Genomic DNA, 19990 nt, shown 5'->3' with positions numbered 1-19990 from the left:
CACAAGCTCCTGAAGAAAGAGCAGCACCAATTTTGGCCAAAGGGAAAGGGAGGCAGGTCTGGAGCATGGAGTTAGAGCTGGTTTTCCTTTGGGATGTGAATGTGTGTGATCACTCACTTGCAACTTTTCTTCCTCTCTGTAGGTGTCGTGTTCTTCTCATGGATTCTGGTGCATCCTGACTTCTTGTGAACACCTCTTGGTGAGAGAAGCTGGAACACAATGGTGAGCCTAGTGCTTTAGCCTGAGCTGTGGGAGCAATGCACATTTCTCAAGGATGTATCTTCTCTCTTAGTTTTCTTAGTCTTTTACACTTAATCTCCCTTGTTTGCCCTTTCTCTCCCTCTCCTTGTTTTTTCCCTTGCAGCAGCTCACAAGCAAACCTCAGCTTCACCAGGGGACGTCTCTGCTCTTGATGTCTTAGTAGTGGACATGTGCAGTTGGACTTGATGATCTCAAAGGTCTTTTCCAACCAAGCAATTCTGTAATTCTGTTCTATGGTCTGTACTACACCTCAGAGCTCTCTAGAAACTGAAACACAAAAGTTCCAGAAACCTATTTTTTGACCTCAAAATAGTAGTGCTGTGAAAAATTTGTGATTTAATCTTAATGTCATCACATTTTTGACAACACCCCCACCCCAGGGGAAGAGGATGTGTGCTTGCTTTATTTCTTTTTTCCTCTCCCGTGTGGTTTTTTTTTTTAATATCCTGAAAAAAGTTAACACTTTGAGGTGTGATTTCTGCTGAATGGGGAGAAATATTTTCCAGAAGGGATGCTGGGCAGCACAGCAGAGGCAGCCTCAGCCACCAAAGGGAGCAGGCAGGGTTGGGCTGAGCGCGTAGAGGCACTGGGATATCCTGAGCAGGGAGCACAGTCCTGGTATTTTGGGCTGTACGTGATGCTTTTCCTGATTCTGTCCCCAGCCAGGGAAGCAGAGGATGGGCCTCCCAGTGCAGTGCAGGGCAGGGGTGGTGGTTCTTTGAAGCAAAGGTTGTTTCCTTTCAGTTTCTGAGAAACCATGTGATTTAGGCAGAAAGCAAACTCAGCAAATAGAAACAAACAATCTTTTCCTGTTGAGCCATTTAAGATCTGGCAGAGTTTTCTGCCTACAGAGCTCATTGATGCCTTGGTCACTCACAGGAACTGCAAAGCTGCCTGTGCTTTCTTCTCTTTGAAATTTTGTGATTTGTTAAAGTTTCCCGTTTAGTATAAACGAACCACCGTATTCATTATGCAATGGGGCTTAATTCCCAGCTAAGCAGACACACCTGGTGTAGAGAATGGCTGGAAAGGGCTTTGCAGCTAGAACTCTTATTTTAGACTAGACATAAGGAAGAATTTCTTCACTATGAGGGTGGTGAGGCACTGGCACAGGTTGCCCAGGGAAGCTGTGGATGCCCCATCCCTGGAGGTGTTCAAGGCCAGGTTGGATGGGGCTTTGGGCAGCCTGGTCTGCTGGGAGGTGTCCCTGCCCATGGCAGGGGGGTTGGAACTGGATGATCTTTAAGGTGTCTTCCAACCCAAACCATTCCAACCCAAACCATTCTGCCATTCTATGATTCTATTATTTTTCCATCACCCCCTGTACTGTCAGAGTGAGGTTAGAGCCCCTTGTAGCAGGTATTGCCAGGTTTCTCGGATGCTTTGCTTGAGACGCTGACACTCAGTGCTGCTTTTACAGAAATGGCAAACACTCCCCCAGTATCTGAGGTTGTCAACATTATTGGCTCATCAAAACAAGCAAGACTGGGAGCTGCAATCATGACTGGTGATATCAATGTCCAAAAGCCAAAGTCCACACAACAAGTGGGTGGGAAAGATCTGGGGCAGACACGTGCAGCTTTCCCAGGTGTAAGCAGGCTACACTTCTCTTTCCTGTTCAGTGTGGTGGTACGCTCGAATGGAGCTGTGTTAGACTTTGCAACAGTGAAAGTACCAAGCTCAAGGACTAAGTGAAAAGCAGGAGCACTTGCATTCCTGGGTCCTTGCCACCTCAAATGGCCCTCACACAGTTTACGGAGAAGCTCCATCTGATGTGATAGAAATGTACACATGTTCCTGTTGTGAATGCTTTTATTGTGTGCATAAGATTTTAATTGTGAAAAAAAGGACAATGATTTCAAAATACTTCAGCTTTTATACATCATAGGTCATGGTATATATACAGATTAATCCTCTGCTTCTTAAATGCTAAGTACATGGCTAGCAGTGTTCTAACATGGTTAATACAGCTATTAGAGATGCCAGCGTTATGTTTTCATGCAGTGTATCCATCTAACCAGGTATTTGCATTGGGACAGGCGAGGGGTCAACTGTGCTGTGTATGTCCTCTCCCAGCTCCTTGGTCCCCCCACCAGCCTCGCTGCTGTGGGGCAGAGTGAGGAATAGAGACTGCCTTGCCACTGTGCAAGCACTGTTCAGCTCTTGATAGAACATCGGTGTGTCATCAACACCACTTTGGTCATAAATCACACAGCAGCGTAAGGACAGCTATGAAGCTAACTCCACCCCAGCCAGACCCTCACCCTCTGCAGGATCACAAACTTTTCTTGGACAAATTTGGGCTCACACAGGCCGCACTGTGCTGAATCTCTGCACAGGTGCTGTTGGCCAGAGGAAATAAGCTTTTATGGAAACTGAAAATATCAAGCTCAAGTCAAAGATGTAGAGAGCACCCACAGCTGGATGAAGGAGCTCAGGCAGTGGCATAAGTACTATATGCGTCTGTAATGTTACAATCTGATGTTTGTATCTGCCCAGTTAATAAGATCAAAGCACCCAATGGTTTAATGGAAACAACACTCCCATAGGTTTTGGATACAAAAGACTGGATACCCAGACTACCTTTGGTACCTGATCCACAGATCATCTTGACTGTGACAAGAGTGCTTTAATTACACAGAATCTATATAAGAAATGTTTTGAAGAAAACTCAAATCCATGGAATATTACCCCTGACACATGAAGAGACGTGATATCAGGGGAAGAGAGGATGTAGCTGAAAGAAGACATTAGGCTAAAAGAAATAGTTATGGGCTGGTATATGTGGAAATTAGACACCAGTCCAGAACATTGTATCAAACACAGGTAGAGTACAGATGATCAAATTGCTGGTATGGACTATTGTGTTCAGATAAAACGGCGTTAAGTTAGAAGGTCAAGAGGTAAAGCAGCAGATAAACTTGCTATCAGATAAAACAGAGAGAGATATGTTGGACTGAAAGTGTGGTTGGTGAAGAATGGAAGGAACCAGATAATCAAACTAGCAAACTGTTCACCTGTGCAAGCAGAAAGTTGGACAGTGGACTTCATGGTCCATTTGCCTTCTCTATTGTGACAGTTATTGCCTCCTACTAAAGCCATGCTCTTGCTTGAGTTATTGTCACTGCTGCTTATTGTACTAAGCATTTACACAGTTAAAAAGTCTATCATAATTGTCCGACTCTGATTGGAAGTAACGTCAGTACATGTGGCTTTGAATTCAATGAGCCCAAATTTAATATGCAGCTTCAACTGGCGATTCTTCCCCAGCGTTGTGTCTGGCATTGGCACTACACAGGACCCAAGCAGTTCCATCCCTTCCTCATCTACGTACTGAGCATCTTTCTTTTCTGTACAATAGAAACAAAAGCTTGCAGCTGTCTGATCTGATTCTGTTGGATGGAAATCATAGTGGGCAACTTCATTTATACCCACTGACTGCTCAATTCCCACCAACTTCTTGAAGATGCCTGTGCAATAAACGTAGTCATCAGTTTTTGAGACCCTTAGCTTGCTTACGTCATGAACAGCAGGATCAAATTTTTGATTTATTTCTAAGCCATATGTCCGAGCACTGACTCTTGAGGCCACAATGTGTGGACTGACTCCAAATAAAACGGCCCCTTTTACAATGGCCACTTGGGCATCCATTGGACAAAGGATATGATACTTCTTGCTGAAGGCCTCACTAATTGCATCTCTCAAGATGATGCTAGATGCAAAGCCTCCCACAAGCAAAATGTACTGGACTTTGGTCATCGTAGGCTTTTTAAGAATTTCCCTCAAAGTCTGAACTGTATTTTTGATACTGAAGTCAAAAAAGCTCTTCAGTTTCTCATATGTAATCATCATCGTCCCATTACACCACACAGCTCCTTCTACGTTTTTGAAGAAGTGAGAGATGCTCTTCTTGCACTCTGCCAGTTTGGTTAAGTTGTAGTAGCAATGTATGTAGACATTCTCCCTGCTAGAAGAGCATTTCTGTAGACTGAAGTCGTACAACATACGTTGTAATTCAGCAGGGTAGCACTTTACATATTCATCCCATACACCATCATTGAATATTTCCTTGAGGAAATCAGTGAAGTTTTCATCTACTCTGTTCCCTCCCCATCCACCTCCAGCTGCCTTGTGTAACTCCTTCAGGTAACGGTTTTCTCGGATTTCATGTACCGTGATGTCTATTGTGCCACCTACACACACAAACACAAATGAAGTTAATGTTTTCTTTAAAGTACATGAGGTCCTTACTTTCCACTGAATATTATCTTAACTTTCTGAACTCCTGGTTCACAAATACACTTTTGTGCCTCTTTCTTTTGTCATCCTCACTCCTCTGCTATTGCCTGGCACACTTCAAGATTTCCTAAATTTACACACTTCTTTTTACACGCCTGGTCTCTCAAGGTTCCTTCAGGAAATGCTCTGTCTGGCTCCCTGCACCTGGATGCTCTGTCTGGCTCCCTGCACAAGCCAGTATCCTTTCTGATCACAAAAGTAGAGCACCCTCCTCAAACAGATAGTTGTCTGCTGCATTTTGATGTACAAATTCTGAGCTGAGAAGCGGTAGTGAGACTCTCAGAAACTTGTTGTCCATTTGATGACTTTTCAGTATTTGTTCACAAACACAAGACTGCTCTTGGCAGAAAATTCATATCACACTGAAAAATAATCACACAGGAAACTAGAGAAATCACTAAGAAGCGCTCCATCAAACATACTCGGTGATTTACTCTACAGGGCCTGCTAACCAATCTCTTTGGTCAGTTCACTGGGCACTACACTTGTTCTTACGGCAGAGACTGTGAGCTCAGGCTACACAACAGCACATGGGTGCACATTGGTGGCTGACGCTGGGACATAGAGCAGACTGATCTAGTGCAATGGCAGGAGCTCTCACTATGATTGGCCTGAAGTGCATGACAGCATGAGACACTTGGCGGCTTCCATTTGCCATGAATCAGGTAAAGCAGTCCTGTCCTTTCCTTCCATCTTTCTGCCTGACCATGGGAGCTCACTAAGAAATAAAAACAAAAATAAGAACCCTATGACAAGCACAGCAGTGGAGTTCAAGTTCTGGGACTGCACTTGCAGACCTTTGGGGACATTGTGACACAGCCCTGCTCCACACCCAGCAAAGATGGTTGCTGATAAACAGGGAAAATTTTACCTCCACAGTCAACAACAATATACTGGATTCCAGGGGAGTCTTGAAACTTCTTCTTGTCACTGCTGTCTACCATAAACCCTTCCTTTGGAAGCTGTTTGCACCAGAGAGATGCAGCTTCTGGCTCCAGGGCAATAATCAGCTTCTCAGAAAACATATCAGGTATTAGTCCTGCCTAAGAAATCACAAGAGAGCGGTGTCAGTTCAAGGAAAGGTGGCAGGATCACCTCTGCATGAACACCACCTGCTAGGGAGGCTGCTCTCACACCAGGAGACCACACTGGAGTAGTGGCTCTGGCAGCGCTGATCTCTGTGGGGCTCGTTTCTACCCAGCACTGGGGAAACGGGCAGAGCAGTTGTTAACTGCCGGTCTGGGACATCGTTTCCCCCACTGCCCCCAGCCTGGGACATTTCTCTCCCTGGAAAATTGAAATTTGAGATACAGGTTGTTTAAATGTTGAAGAATTCCTATGCCTTGATGGGTAAAGAAATCTCTGAAGATAATTTGAGGAAGCAGGATAAACCCTGCTTTTACCTCTGTTGCTGCCAGCCGCATGAACTGCCTGGCAGCAGCATTCCATATGGCTGGGACAGTAAGGACCCAGGTGATCTCCTCTCGGTTGTAGACGGTTTGGAAAGAGGCCTCTTGGATGGTGTTCAAGGCATGTTCCTTCATGTAGCGCAGGCTTTCAGAGAAGACCGTCAGGGCAGGCAGTGTCTTTCCATTGCTGGCTTCCAACTCCATGTCAGAAGTGACTTTCTACAAAAAAAACTCTCAGGGTCACACACAGCACTCTCCGCAAGAGATCCATCCCCTTCACACTGAGCACTGCACAACATGCCACGGACCGAGGTCCTGTCTCCAACCCTGAGTCAATTCCCAGCAGTGGCTTCAGTATTGTGGTGAACTGCAGCCTAATAGACACAGGTCAGCTACCAAGCTTCTTACCCCCAGCATCTGTGATCCAACAGACAAAATGCCAATGTGGCTGATAAATCAGCTGTTTCTCCTGGGTCAGGTTTTGTAAAGATTCTGTAGATCCACCTGAACAGCCAGTGGGGAGAATAGTACTTTCTGTGTGACACCACCATACATTTCCCAGATATATGTATAGAGACTTCAGGCCTTTCTGGTTGCACCTATACTTCTGTGTATGGCGTAAACAAAATATATGTTGGATAAATATGTAGACAAATAACCCTGTGGTCTGACACAGTTTCTCTATAAAGTATCCTCTTGGCTTATGTGTCCTCCAGAATGTATCTGAAGCTTGAGGCAGGTGGCTGCTCTGGCACTTTTTTTAGTCTTTCCAGGAGACCAAACTTCCTTCCATCAGCCCCCGACTGTCTGCTCTGTCTAGAAAGAGTGGGAATCATTGCCTGTATCCAAAGAAGTTTCAGGAGCCAGTCTTTACCACATGTGCTCCTCTTGTTTCACTTCAGCAGCCACCTTAGAGGGCTGTAAATCACAAGTATTATCAACTGAATAATGGGAGCCTTTACAGCCAATGGAGAAAACCAGGCCAGTCCAGGTGCTGCTTCGCTTAAATAACACATCACCAGGAAAGGCAAGGTGAATCCTGTTCTATGGGTACAGCTGCTTAAGAGAAAGGGAATCTTAAGTTCATTTTTATTTGCAGTCTCATTTCCTGTCACTGTTCCTTACTCCACTAGAAGATGTAAGGAAGCTGTTATGTCCTCCATGGACTGTTCCCAGGCGCCTTTAGAAATAACTTGTCATGTGTTTAAGAACTGGTGTTCCTTTTTCTAATGTTTGCTCAGTGAGGTTGTGGAATCTCCATCCTTGGAGATATTCAAAACCTGGCTGGACAGTAGTCTTGGGAAACCAGGTCTAGGTGGTTTTGCTTGAGCAGGGAGGCTGGAACAGATGACCTCCAGGTGTCCCTTCCAACCTTAACAATTCTATAATTCTGTAACAAAATTTCCCAGAAACATTTTCTTCTTGGATGCAGAGAAATGAGATTGAACTAAAACCGCACTCCGGCCCTCTCTGAAGGTGAGCGAGAACTCACCACTCCACAGGTGATGCCGTGGCATACCCATCATTTCCAGCTTTCCTGGGCAGGAAGCCTTCACAGAGGCCTCCTACCCACCAGCACATACAGTTCAGCGCTCATTGCTTAGCTGTAGGGAGTGCTAAAGAGCAGATGCAAGACTTTATCTGGGACTGGCTGAGTACTCTGGGTTATTCCATCTTTGGGAGGCCCTGTGGGACCCTATGGGACAGACAAAGAGGCCCTAAGTTACCCTAATATTTGGCTGAACAGGGAAACACAGAAAAACTGTGAACAACTCTGGATTAGCATGGATCCTTCAGAGAGAAATTATAGCCACTGCATGCTTGAAGGATAGTTCGCTACCCTTAAACTGGCTTCAGCATACCATTTCAGGGGAGGGAGGGACAAGTTAGAGGGACAAGTTAGAGGGAGGTAGCTAACATGAAAAGAGCCTTTATGGTGATCCCAGGGTTGCCCTCCGACTTTAAATTACAGGAAGCTTCACTTGTTCCCTGTCAAGGACTGAGGGCAGCTTTTCATTAAGAACAAGTATTTGGCCTAACTGAGATGCGCAGTCAGGTTTTATTGTCTTTAGACAATGAACAGCTTCATAAAGGAAGGGTCCATGAAGCCTTTGGCTAATCAAGAAAATAAATGATTTCTTCAGTTCATCAAAATGCCCTTTGATTTTCATTCATTCCCACCAGTCAAATTACTCAGCCCTCTTCACCACTTCCTCTAACCCTCATCTTTCAAATAAATTAATAGTTCTGACTCCCATTAGCATTACTTTTCCACCTACTGTGTTGTATAGCTTCATCTTGAAGTTCTGGAAGAAGTACCACTCGTCAGCTTCGCTGGAGGGCAGGCTTTTGTACTTCATCACAGCATCATAGCCAAACTTCTTGAACTCCTTCTTCTGGTTGAACAAGATGCAAGTGGGTGTCTTTGGGGTCTTAAGACCGTGCTCTACTCCCCAGTACACCTGGCGAATTTGTTTTGCAGCTGAAGCAAGGGAAAAACAGTACCCACTGTAGGACGTGCCAAAATCTATAGCGACGATGAAGATTGACATGCTGGCTTCGGCCGACAGCAGTGCAGAGAGGGGCAGCTCAGGGAGAAGTAAGCAGATGGGAGTGTGATAAAATTGAAACTGTTCTGGTTGATATCAGGGTGAAGCCACACCCCCTAACTTTATTGGCTGGGAAGACGTGTGGTAATACACACAATGCAAGGAAAGAGTGCCTTTTCCTGTACAAGGATGGGCTTGTTTCTCTTATTGACAGCAAAGTCTCTTTTTTAAAAGCAAGAAAGCGCCCGACACTTGCAGTAGCTTCCTCTGCTGCTGGCAGCACAGTCGTCTGTATTGCCATTCCTTTCGGCAAACATTTGCTGCCACTGTAAAGGCATGGGTACACCCGAGTTTTCTTCCTTTAGCCGAACGGGGATGTTTGAAGAGCTGTGTAAGTGTTCTAGAGAGACGCCTGCAGAAGAGAGCAGGTATGTTGCACGGGGGGTGCCTCTGGCTAAACTTACCAAGTTTAACCTTAGAAGGTCTGACTATTTCTACAAAGTTCCTTGGGGGGTTGCAGTGAAGGACTGCAAACATTTTCTCACTGTGAAATAATACAGTAAAAGCTCTGTCTTCTACTTCCTATCTGTCATAGGAATGGTTACTTTCCTCAAATTCAGCTCATGTTCAGCTCCAAAGTCTGAGGCAGATCTTAAGTGGGTTTAAAAGGAAGAGAAATTGGAAAGAATGGTATAAATAGCGTCACAGATCCTGGACTTTGGGGACTCAGTCTCTGAGCTCATCAGTTTTGAAGGGGAAGGCTGACATAAATGCAGATTTTATGCTGGATTGTTGAAGTTTAAAAGAAAAAAAAGGTATCTTCAGTGAAAGTCTGGAAAAGAAGTTATTTAAGTGGAAAGGAATCCATCCAAGCAAACAAAACTGAAATCTGTTTCTATGAGAGAGGAGAGGGGAAGTGCTGAGAGAGAGGGGCAGCAGCTGTGCAGGTTTGGATTAGTATAAACTGATGGGGAATTCTCATGCTTAGGCTTTCTCTGATGCTGCTTTGCTGCAGGAAGGAGCTTGCTGTCTGCTCCACCTGTATCCGAGCTGTAGAAGAACATCACCCTTGGATTGTCTCTGCAATAACAGATGATGTTTGGGATCCTTGTTAGGAAACAGGACACAGAGCAGTTGTAGAAACAAAAAATTACCTTGAGAACACAAAGCTTTGTTCTTCTCTTGTAAAGAAACTCCATACCTGTACATTGCAAAGTTGATTTCAGCAGAACAGCCACCTGCATTTGCTGCTCTTCACAGGTCCGGGTTGAGTTTATTTTTCAGGAGCTGTGCTTGTATCCTGCCTGCTTTATCCAGCCCTACTGATTGCTCAACCCCTCCTTCTGTTCTTCTTAAACCCTGGCCTGTGCAGTCTTCCGAACTGCAACAGGCATCATCTGGAGGAGAGCTAGCTCACTTGGACCAAAACTGTATCCAGGCAGGCGATGGGCCATCATGTGCCCTGGAGCCTTTATCTCGCTTCTGATTGATTTGCTAGCATGAACGTAGCCATGGAGCCTTTGCTTGCAGGGCTGTCTTTTTGTATTTTATTAGGTAGCTGCTCAGAATATATGATCTTTTTTCCCTTCATTTTAAGAATTTCATTTTCTCTTTTCCTCAGAGAAACATCTGACACCTCACAGCAACCATCAGACCGTGAAGACAAGAATTCAGAGCTGGAGACCTCACATCATGAGCTGAGAAAAAGGGTAGTACAGCTAGAAGAAGAAAACAAGTGAGTCTGGTGACCAGAAGTTACAGTGTCTAGCATGGTACCTGATGATCAGCTGTAGCTGGTGTACACTAGGACAGGTTGGACAGAAGGCTACAAATACACCAGACACAAGGAGGGCTCTGAGTTAGCACCAAATTTTGTTCAGGGAACCCAGAGCCAATTTACAGCAGCTGTTTGATCTGCACCATGTAGATCTTACACATTTGGTGCATTTTATTTTCACTGTTGGTACTGACTCATAGAATCACAAACCACCCAGCTGGCAAAGCACAGCCTGGAGAAGTTTTGGTCTCAAAACTCTTTTCCTGTATGGGCTGATCAGGAAACAGAGGGAGGAATTTTAGCTTCTGCATTTCTTAGGACTTATTTGCCTACTGACTGTTATGTGGTTAATTATTTCTTTCTTCTGCTGATGGATGGGCTGACAGCAAGCAAAGAGTTTGGGCTGAATCTGTTGAAACTCGACTACAGGCTCTGCTGGAGACCTCTCAAAGGTAATGTGACTCTCTATGTTAAGAATATATATTAGAGGGGAAAATCACAAATGTTTTTGCAACCGCCAGTGAAACATACTCAAACCTTTGTTATCACAGCTCTGTCCTGCAGGACAGACCAAAGTTTTATTCTCCTGTTTGACTGTGTTGTCATGGTCAGGCACGAAATGCCTCTTAAACAGAGTCTTAGAGTGCAGATCAGGGTACAACATCAGGTCACCTGACATAGAAACACGGCGTGTTGTGAGATGAACTTTCCTCTCCATGCAAGACTTCCCTGAATGTGAAATGGCCGCCTTAACAAGAGCAACCTTCAATATAAAGGCATCCAGCCTAATATGGAAAGGGAAAGTGGTAAAAGCAGCTCTGAGGGCAGTTTGAGTAGATGTGCAGAGGTGGTCCTGGATTTTCTTCATGAAAACTGCCCTCTTGCAAACTAGGCAGGCACTGAGAGAAGACATAGTGGTGGGAATAATTGCAAAAATGAGGGAAATTGTTAACCAGGAGGAAAGAAAAATAAATAATGGATGACTTCTTGGGATAAATGGCTTCTAATGGGTGGCTTCTTGGGGATAAAATCAAACATAAATCATTCTCAGTGACTAAGGCCAGGAGTGAATAAACTTCAAATTGTATAGCTAGGTGTCCACACCCTTCATGAACAGCTCTGGGAGAAGAGGCTTTCCTGTTGAGATTTCCATGAAAATGGGCTGTGGTATTTTAATTTCTTATCACAGCAGCTAGAGTATTTGTGGAGGTCTGAAGGGTTGGCAGGTATGCAGTCATGGATAGCCTGGTAGTGAAGGAATACTTAGACTTTCTGAAATTTTGTGTCTCTCTTCCAAAGTGGCTGAAATTTGAGACTTGGGCTGATGTAAGGCAAAAGTTCCTAGACATGGCCTTAGCTCAGATTATGACCAAGCTTAGTCACTTGTGTCCCTGAGATTGTTTGCCTAATTACAGAAGATTGTCAGGAAACCAGCCTAGATCCAGATTACACCTCCCAAATTCAGCTCCTCATTCCAGGTCTGTCTGCTTAACGTAGATTTTTTTTCTTCCATCTCCAGGCAATATACTGCAACTAGTTGTTCCAGCAACCCTTATCCTCATTACCAGGAGGGACACTGGCGCCAGTAGGTGTTGGGTTTTCCTGAATTTCACCTTCTCAGTTATTGTCCTTCCATCCACAATCTGTTATCTGCCTCCACTATGCATAGTACATATACCACCTTTAAAGTTAGATAAGCTCTGAACACATTTCTGTGTGCAGTAATGCAGCTAGTTTTAATTGACAGAGAAGAAACTTGGGAGGGATAACTCACAAGATTGGGATATTAATATAAGATGGTATGGCTTACTCGGAAGGGAGGGGAAAGAAACATGGGACAAGAGGTCTCCTTTATATTTGGGCTGGATATACCGGTTCTGAGATGTGTAACACAGAAGAAGGCACAATCTCTAAAATCCTCTGGTGAATGATAAAAAGCAAAAAAAAATCCAACACTTTTAGAGTGCGAGTCTGCTGTAGATGTAGGGTCATCATGAAGAATGGGCTCTTTTAAGCTCTAGTAGTATCACCTAAAGAGCAGAAGAACTTCACCCACTGGAGAAATAGGAGACTCACATTAGCCAGACACCTCTGGAGAAAGGAATCCAGGAGAACAGAACCCTCTGGAGTGTTTTGGAAGTTTGGTGACAATGTTTTTATCTTAAAGTTGAGGGGAAACAACTGGGAAAAAAGATGAGAGTGGATTCTAACAGGTGGAGAATACTTGAATTTTCTTCGAGCTTTTAACCTCTGATCCTCACACCACCACCTCCCCTTCTGATGTAAATAGCTTTCCCCTTGATTTGAGCATAAACCCTAGGTGGGGGCTTTTAGGGGAGGTTGTTAAGCTCACCTGGAGTTTTTCCTCCGTGCTCTGCACTTTCCCCCCTCACAACTTTTTTTTTTTTCTGGAATTTAGATTGTTCATTAGGGGCAAGTCTACTATTGTCCCAGTGTCAAAGTACAAATAAAGACATCTTACAAAATAAATCTGTTTCAGAGCATTTCCTGGATATGTCACCCAAAAAGAGTTTCAGGAGAAAGAAGAAGAAAATAAGAAGCTGAAAGCGAGGATCAAAGAGCTAGAGGCAAGGTAAGGTATTTGTTCAGATTTCTGACACAATGTTTGTTTCTACATTGAAGAGCCACATACCTCTTGCTTTCTCCAGTCCTTTGTGACTCACTGTTTCTAACAGCCTCGACACTTTCTGCCCAGACTTTCAATCTGCCAGCATCTCTTTGTAACTGGCTTTTGGAAGATGGCTTGAGTTGTTCTGGAAAGGAAAGGAGACATTCCCAGAGTGAACATACTAATAAAAGAAATCAGCCTACAATAACATAGCCAAAATGCTGCTCTTTGATCAGACTCCCCTGCGATCATGCAAAATTGAGCAGAGAAAGCACCATTTCCCACAGGAAAGCTGCTTGCTAGCTATGTAATATAGTTGAGAAGTGCATTGTAGAAAACATCAAATTCATGAAATAGATGAGTAACATACTGTAAAATAGTTACACTTATCCATTGTCTCATCTCCTCTTAGCTAAATTTTTTTAATGTCCTTATTGCCTTAGAAATGAAGAGCTCTTGTCTAAAGCAATGGGTATGCACAAGCACTCTGAGAATGTGAATGACCCTTGGCGTCTCTCTGCTGTGCTGCAAATGTATGAGATGTTCAGACTACGTGACTGGGAAAAATTCAGATCCACATACTCTTTGACATATAAAAGTGGCAGCATCATAATTAAGGTTTGTTCGTATCCATTTTCTCCATCTGACTCTTATAGATCAGTATGGTGCAACCAGTGTAGCAGGTTTTGAGTATTAGTTTTTCTGTATAAGGCAGGACTGGGGACTAAGTTTGGGTCTCTGATTTTCCAGTTCAGCAGGGACCACATAATGCTCTAGAGAGCAAAGTGACAGTGACCGGCTTTCTCCTGCCTTTCAGAAAGGCACATTCAAACCCCAGCCCCATCTCTCACTCATGTTAAGCACAAATGAGAAAACATAGTCCGGTCTCCTTATGGTTAACACTTTAAGTACTAGATGTGAGACCTTGTTCTGATGTCTGATTTACTGCTCTGATGCTTGGGACATCTGAAGGAATACGTCAAAGTGGTAGACCTTAAAGGACGAGACTGAGGTGATGCCATCATTAGTATTGGCTGTGATGATAAGGCCCCACAAACACTGAAGGATGGGCTTCAACATGCCAACAGTTGGATGAAACAGCTTATTTCCCAGGTATTGAAGATGAAGTATTTCAATTAGTGGTCCTACAATTTACTCTAATAGAGATGTGGTTTTAGCACATGCTTTCCACATTATGCACTTCGTTTCAATGTGAGGGCTGCTGTAATCAGATGTCTTCACATTGCAGAAGCTGTTTGATGCCTGTGAGGAAGATATACAGCAGAGAAAACGAAACTTATTTGAAGTTCTTGGCATTCCACCTTACAATGAAACTGTGACCAAAAGCAACCAGGTACTTCATGTTTCTGTGCAACTGGACCCAGACAATAGGATAAAAGGGACATCTGCATCTGCCATTCATTTATAACTTAGCTTCTGCTAAGGACACTGCTCAAAACATATTGGCAATGACGGTGGGGATAACTTATGAACTGAGAGGGATAGGGGAGTGGAAAGCTGAGCTCCAGCAACCCTCTGTGTCCCATGATACAGACATACACCGCATGTCTAAATTGTCCAGCTCACTGAGGTGCATGTATGAGTGCAGAAAGTATTTTCCAGCCCTGTGTTGCTTTTATGGGACCTTCCTCCAAAGCTGGAAATGAGTACCTTCTCCATTGCTGATTGACACAATCCAAGAAACAAAAATTCCCAGTGCTCAGGGACTGCACTGCTGGCCACACCACACACTAACAGTCTGCTTTGTGCTGTGCTTGGTTTGTAGGGAATGATGCAAGAAATAAGGAATATTCTCAGATATTTGTATTACCAAGGCCAAACAGAGTTTTACAGCAAAATTGTCATGGTGAGTAATGATACAGCCCAGGAATAGGGGCGGTGGGTCAATTTTCTAGCATGCCTGTGTAGCTTGTTATTTAAAAAATGAGGTCTCCCTTCCACTTGGAGATGTCTTCCACTTGTGGAGAAGGTCTTCCAGCCCATATACTTCCAAATATTCCCAGAGGCACACACAGTGTACGTGTAACCTTGTAGGCGAGATTCAAAGCTGCACTAGGAGCGATGGAGAAGAGTAGGACAGGGAGGGCAAGCGCCCTCACCAGCAAGGGCACAATCCTACTGGACCCGAAGAGGGTGCAAAACCCAGGGCTGGTGGTGGTCATCGGAGTCAGCCACAGAGCAGTGATCACCAGGCAAATCTACAGTGACCAGGCAGGTCAAGGCCAAGCTCAGGCAAGAACTCAGCCACAACTGAGCTTGAATCAGCTCCTGGGTCAAGTAGGGGAAAGTCTGTGAGTGGAAATGAGGCTTCTCATACTTCCTTGTCAAGCCACTCTTTCTGCCAGCTCAGCTGTTTTTGCAGGAATTGAATCCAAGGTTTTATGGCCATATCATACCATTTTATGGCTGTATCAGAGCTGACCTTGAACACAGTCAGCCAAACCCCTGTGGAGGCGGGGAGACTGTTGGTGTGCACAGAGCCCTGGCACTTGCTATCTAAGTGGACTACAGTGCTGGGTTTTTTTCTGGGAAATACATATATATGTCCTATATATCATATATATACATGAAGCTTCCAAGAGCAGCTTCCTCCTTTTACAGTTTGTTCTGAAAGCACAGCCTTATCAAGTTTCTGTCTTTCTGAAAGTACAGCCTTATCAAGCTCTTTGCGGATCTGTCTCTAACGAGGAAATAGAGACAGTTTCTGTATGCTGAAATGGTCCAGAAGCTAGGACTTGGTAAATAAAAGAACCTTTGAAATGACCTTGGGCCCCCTACCTGTCCCATTTAAATGGTACCATCAGTTTTGATAAATGAAGGTCTTCAGTGCCTTGTGAAGCAGCTGCACAAAATGAAAGCAGGGAGGGATTGTAACATTACATCAACATAACACTACAAAGCTTTGAAAACTGTCCTCACTTGATTTTCAGCAAACTGGCATTGGCCCCAAAACTCCCATTCAAAGAGAGTTCACAGAGCAGTGCTGCAAAATTTATTGTTTGCTGCTTCTTCAGGACCCACCCCTTAAAGCTGTCTGGAACTCAGGGGAAATAAAATACTTAGAGCACGTGGACAAGAAAGGTTATGAGTACTGGAAAAAACCAACATTTCTGTGGCCCATAATCAAATGTGGAGAACAAGTTGTTGTGAAAGGTGTAGTCTGGGATGAAAAGTAGCATGACTTCAGAGTCAAGCTGCTCACTTATATGACCACAAGAAGATGAAACAGCTGCTGTGCCAGATGCTGCTTTTCCTTCCCCCATGAATTGCCTGCTTTTTAGAGCTAGTAAGTTAGATGCTTCTTGCTTGGGACGCCGAGGATAAATCATTATTTTCAAATATGTATTAAATATTGCAGATGTTTGCCTCATCAGCATGCATACATTTTATGTAGCATTTGTTCCTTGCTATTCTTATGATACTGTCAGATTACAGTGGGGGTCTCAGAAGACACGTGTGTGTAAGTATGAGTACCCAAACACAGACATCGAGGCCCACTCATATGCCCAAAGGCCACTTGTGTCCGCACAAATGCTACCTGTCTGTTAGTACTCAGCTGCTTTCCTATGTCTGTACAATTTCATAACCTTTCAGCCACATTCCCACCACAGCTCTTGATCAATGTGCTCTAAAAGCAGTATTTCACTGAATAAGAGGGATGTAATGAGGCAAATGTATTTTTATGTGCTTGTGTGACAAAATATTCCGTGAGACTCTTGAGATTTGACAAATAAATCTGACTGGAAATCCTGCTGTGTGCCTGCTAATTCTTTTTCTCCGGTTCTGCTGTCTAGTCCAGCAATTTCCTTAGCTGCACAACTCCCTTGACATTTTCTTGAAGGCCCCCAGAAAGAAAGGCAAATTTCTGCAAGCTCTCCAGAAGCAAATCTTTCAGGAATCCACTGTTCTGCAGGTCACTGGCAACATGAGCTGGAATCTAGGTACGTACAAGAAAACTGGCTTTTAGAAAACCAGAGTATGCTGAGAAACTGGCCATAAAAGACCTTTACTGGAAATATTTATATATAATAAATATAGAATAGAGCAGGCAGATTAAAATTATGTATGCACCATATTTCCTACAACTCTCACAAAAAAGAAAGAACAATAATAGTTTTTCATACCTTGTAAGGTGTTGCAGACTAAGGTGCGCAGAGCATTAACACTTCATCTTGTCCAGGCTTTAGAAGGTAAATGGCGGAGAAGTTATCCAGTACCAGCGAGCAGAAGCTTCAGCATGACCTTGAGCCAAATGCCATGCGATTATATAGGTGTGATTATACAACAGCACCATGCTTTATTTTTTACCTGCTTTTGTTAGCCTAATTTTTAAGATCCCCGTGGTTCCTTGAGTCGTCTGGTCCTGTTCTGTGGATCAGTTTTCTCCCTGAAGCTCATTGCTTCTGCAGCTTCTCATATACAGTCCTTTCCTTTGATTTTTTTTTCCTTTCCTTAGCATATTTTTTTCTGGTTTTAGGCTAAAACACTCAAGTTACAAAGCTTTATATTTCAAAGGCTGACTTAAAAGCCTCCAGAAGGCTACAAGCACTGCCCCATCCTTTCTAGCAGACTTCACACATAGTTCCTAGTCTCTTAGCAGCAGGAGCAGACTCTTACTGTGTTTGTATGGTACCTAGTAGAATCCAGGAGACTCAGGCCCTAAGGTACTGCCGAAACAACTTTTCCTTGTTACATATACTGAGCTGATCTCAAAGAAGCCATGATTTCCTCCTCTCTGTAAGAGGTGTCATTTGTCCTAAAGTGCAGTAGCCCCAAAACAGTGAATGGGCTGCCTCCTTCCTGCACTGCTACAGGATTTGTCACTGCTCACAACAGAGCACGAACTGATATAAGAAAATCAAATGTAAAAATTCAATGGAAAATATGAACTACTTAATGCTGCTATAAGAGCCCAGTGTAAAGCCCCATTCTCTCTAAGCTAACCATATATTCCTAGCTCGAGAAAAATATGACCCAGAAGGAGTAGTTAGGTTAGCATCTGTTAATTATTTGTAGAAAGTAAATGAGCTTCCTTTGTGCTGAATAAACAAAAAGAACACTGAAGGCCTTAAATCAAGACACCTGTCTAAACCATTGTTTAGATGGAAGACCATTGTCTCAGTAGGGTCCCAAGCTGGTGGTTTGCCTACTAACACGAACTCAGTAGGATCCTGGAAGGAACTGGGACAAAGGTAATTTTGGCAAGGGACATCACAACCTCATGGACCACAAACTCAAAAAACTCACTGACTCAAAACTTGGACACTAGAGGACAGGCACAGCAAATTTACATAGCAGGGAAGGGTTGTATCAACAAGGAAGACAATGAGTATTCATGAGATAGTCTACCAATAAATGTAAATCTGATGCAATTATGGACAGAGACTTCGTAAATTAAGAACAGGATAAATACTGTGTGCAGTTTTCTTGAGGTGGGCTAGTTTTGTGAGATTATTTGGCTAGCACCCTGCTTTGTGCAAATTGGAATAAAACTTGAGACTTTGACTCTGTTTGTTATTGGCTTGCACACCGAGTAAATGATCCACAAGTTTAGGACAATAGTACTTCCAATAGCAGCAAAGATCCACTGAATGCTACAAAGTGTCTCTGTACATGAGATTTCCCTGTTGCCAGACTCTTCCATCTCCCCATCTCTCCTGGTGCAAAGGACACCACCTAGCCCATGGCTCAACACAGCCTCTTTTGCCAGTTCTTGATGTCTGAGGGTGAGAACATCCAGCGCTCTGATGTGATGTGGTGAGTTAAGCCACACATTTGGTGTGGGTTGCATTCCTTTAACCACTCCTACCAGCCAAGTGAGGTGTGGGATTAGGGTATCAAATGGCCCAGCTAAATCTAAGCATTTTGGAGCAATCAACAAAACACCATTGTTCTAGAAAGGTCGCTGGGGGCAGGTTGTGGCTGCTGGTGTGCTGTCCTGAGATAGCCTGAAGCCTCCTGACAAGAATGTTCCTGAAGAACAGGTTGGGTTACACAGATACATCCCACCTTCCTCCATTTTGTACAGGATACAGTCATGAAGTAACCCAGATGTGTCTTCCCTTTCTTCTTTGCCTCTATACCATCACTAAAACATTTTGAGAAAAGCTACTGCTGAAACTTTGCTCTCCCATAGCTTCTTCCGCCCTGCACCTCTTGAGGACAATCAGACTCTTCCATGGCCAAAACAAAAACGGCAGAGCCACATGAAGGAAAACAAAAAAATTGCATTTTGAAAAGAAAGGAATGGCATTCAGCACCCCCCACCACTCCCCGCCAGTGCCTACTGGCTGTACTCCAGGCAGATAACAAAGCGACAGAAAGAATTAGTTTACTTGAATTGCTGCGACTTTCTCCTCAAAACTTTCCTAGTTGCTTTATCCCAAACATTCTCAAGATTAGAAACTCTTTGCAGTGGCCACTGCCTTTTGTTTCTTTTTTTGGTTGTTTTTTTTTTTATAGCAGATGTTTTAAAAACTTTCTCTCTGCACCTTTCCCGTTCAAAGTTCCCAGGTTCCCAGGTAAATTCACCTGCTTTGCCAGCTAAAGGGATGTTTGAGAGGGAAGGGTTCAAACAGATATCCTAAAGATTCCCATATATTGGGGAGAACTTTGATCCAGTATCAACTAAGGCTCTTCAAAATATTTGAAGACCTTGGCCATCATTTCATTCAGATTTATTACACTAGACTACCTTCCTAGTCTCTTTCCATGGGTATAAGCCAGAACACAGCTCCCAGTCCTCTCTCTCCCCCAGAGCAACTGACCTACCCACAGGGACCCACCATGCACAGATAGCGAGTCCCACTGAGGTTCAGGAGAAGATGCCGTAGGCTGAGTTATCCCTGAATCTTTGGGTTTAGCATTTTTGCACTTGCCAGTCATTTTCAGTGGATATTTAGTATTACACCCTTGAGCTGCAAAAGCTGATAGATTAGTCTTCTGAATGTCAGTTTGGAATGCATCTCGCACAAAAGAATCTGAACTCAAAACATTTCTTAGAGTCTCTGCCATCTAAATTCCTCACCGCCCCCTGATCATGTGA

At 43.8% G+C, this 19990-nt stretch overlaps 2 protein-coding genes across 5 annotated transcripts; one reads left to right on the top strand and one right to left on the bottom strand.

Moving 5' to 3' along the window:
- Positions 1 to 2061: 2061 nt before the first annotated feature.
- LOC104055525 (heat shock 70 kDa protein 12B-like) lies at positions 2062 to 17839 on the bottom strand. 4 transcript variants are annotated; one of them, XM_054051961.1, is made up of 5 exons: positions 17070 to 17839; positions 12949 to 13069; positions 5964 to 6188; positions 5432 to 5603; positions 2062 to 4454 (listed from the first exon to the last, which is right to left on the bottom strand). In XM_054051961.1, the coding sequence occupies exons 3-5, from the start codon at positions 6171 to 6173 to the stop codon at positions 3409 to 3411; spliced, it is 1428 nt and encodes a 475-aa protein (XP_053907936.1). In that variant the 5' UTR covers positions 6174 to 6188; positions 12949 to 13069; positions 17070 to 17839; the 3' UTR covers positions 2062 to 3408. The 4 variants fall into 4 exon arrangements, with proteins under 4 accessions (XP_053907936.1, XP_053907942.1, XP_053907948.1 ...); XM_054051967.1 differs by lacking the exon at positions 17070 to 17839 and adding an exon at positions 13849 to 14154; XM_054051973.1 differs by lacking the exon at positions 17070 to 17839 and adding an exon at positions 13918 to 14154.
- LOC128849599 (uncharacterized) lies at positions 8704 to 16702 on the top strand. Its single transcript, XM_054051984.1, has 9 exons — positions 8704 to 8946; positions 10140 to 10253; positions 10682 to 10747; positions 11815 to 11880; positions 12796 to 12888; positions 13368 to 13542; positions 14174 to 14278; positions 14711 to 14791; positions 15876 to 16702. Exons 1-9 carry the CDS (start codon positions 8855 to 8857, stop codon positions 16119 to 16121), a joined length of 1038 nt encoding a protein of 345 aa, XP_053907959.1. The 5' UTR covers positions 8704 to 8854; the 3' UTR covers positions 16122 to 16702.
- Positions 17840 to 19990: the final 2151 nt, after the last annotated feature.

Source organism: Cuculus canorus, chromosome 1, assembly GCF_017976375.1.
Source record: "Cuculus canorus isolate bCucCan1 chromosome 1, bCucCan1.pri, whole genome shotgun sequence".
Classification (NCBI taxonomy): Eukaryota; Metazoa; Chordata; class Aves; order Cuculiformes; family Cuculidae; genus Cuculus; species Cuculus canorus.
This window is presented reverse-complemented; position numbering and strand designations above follow the sequence as displayed.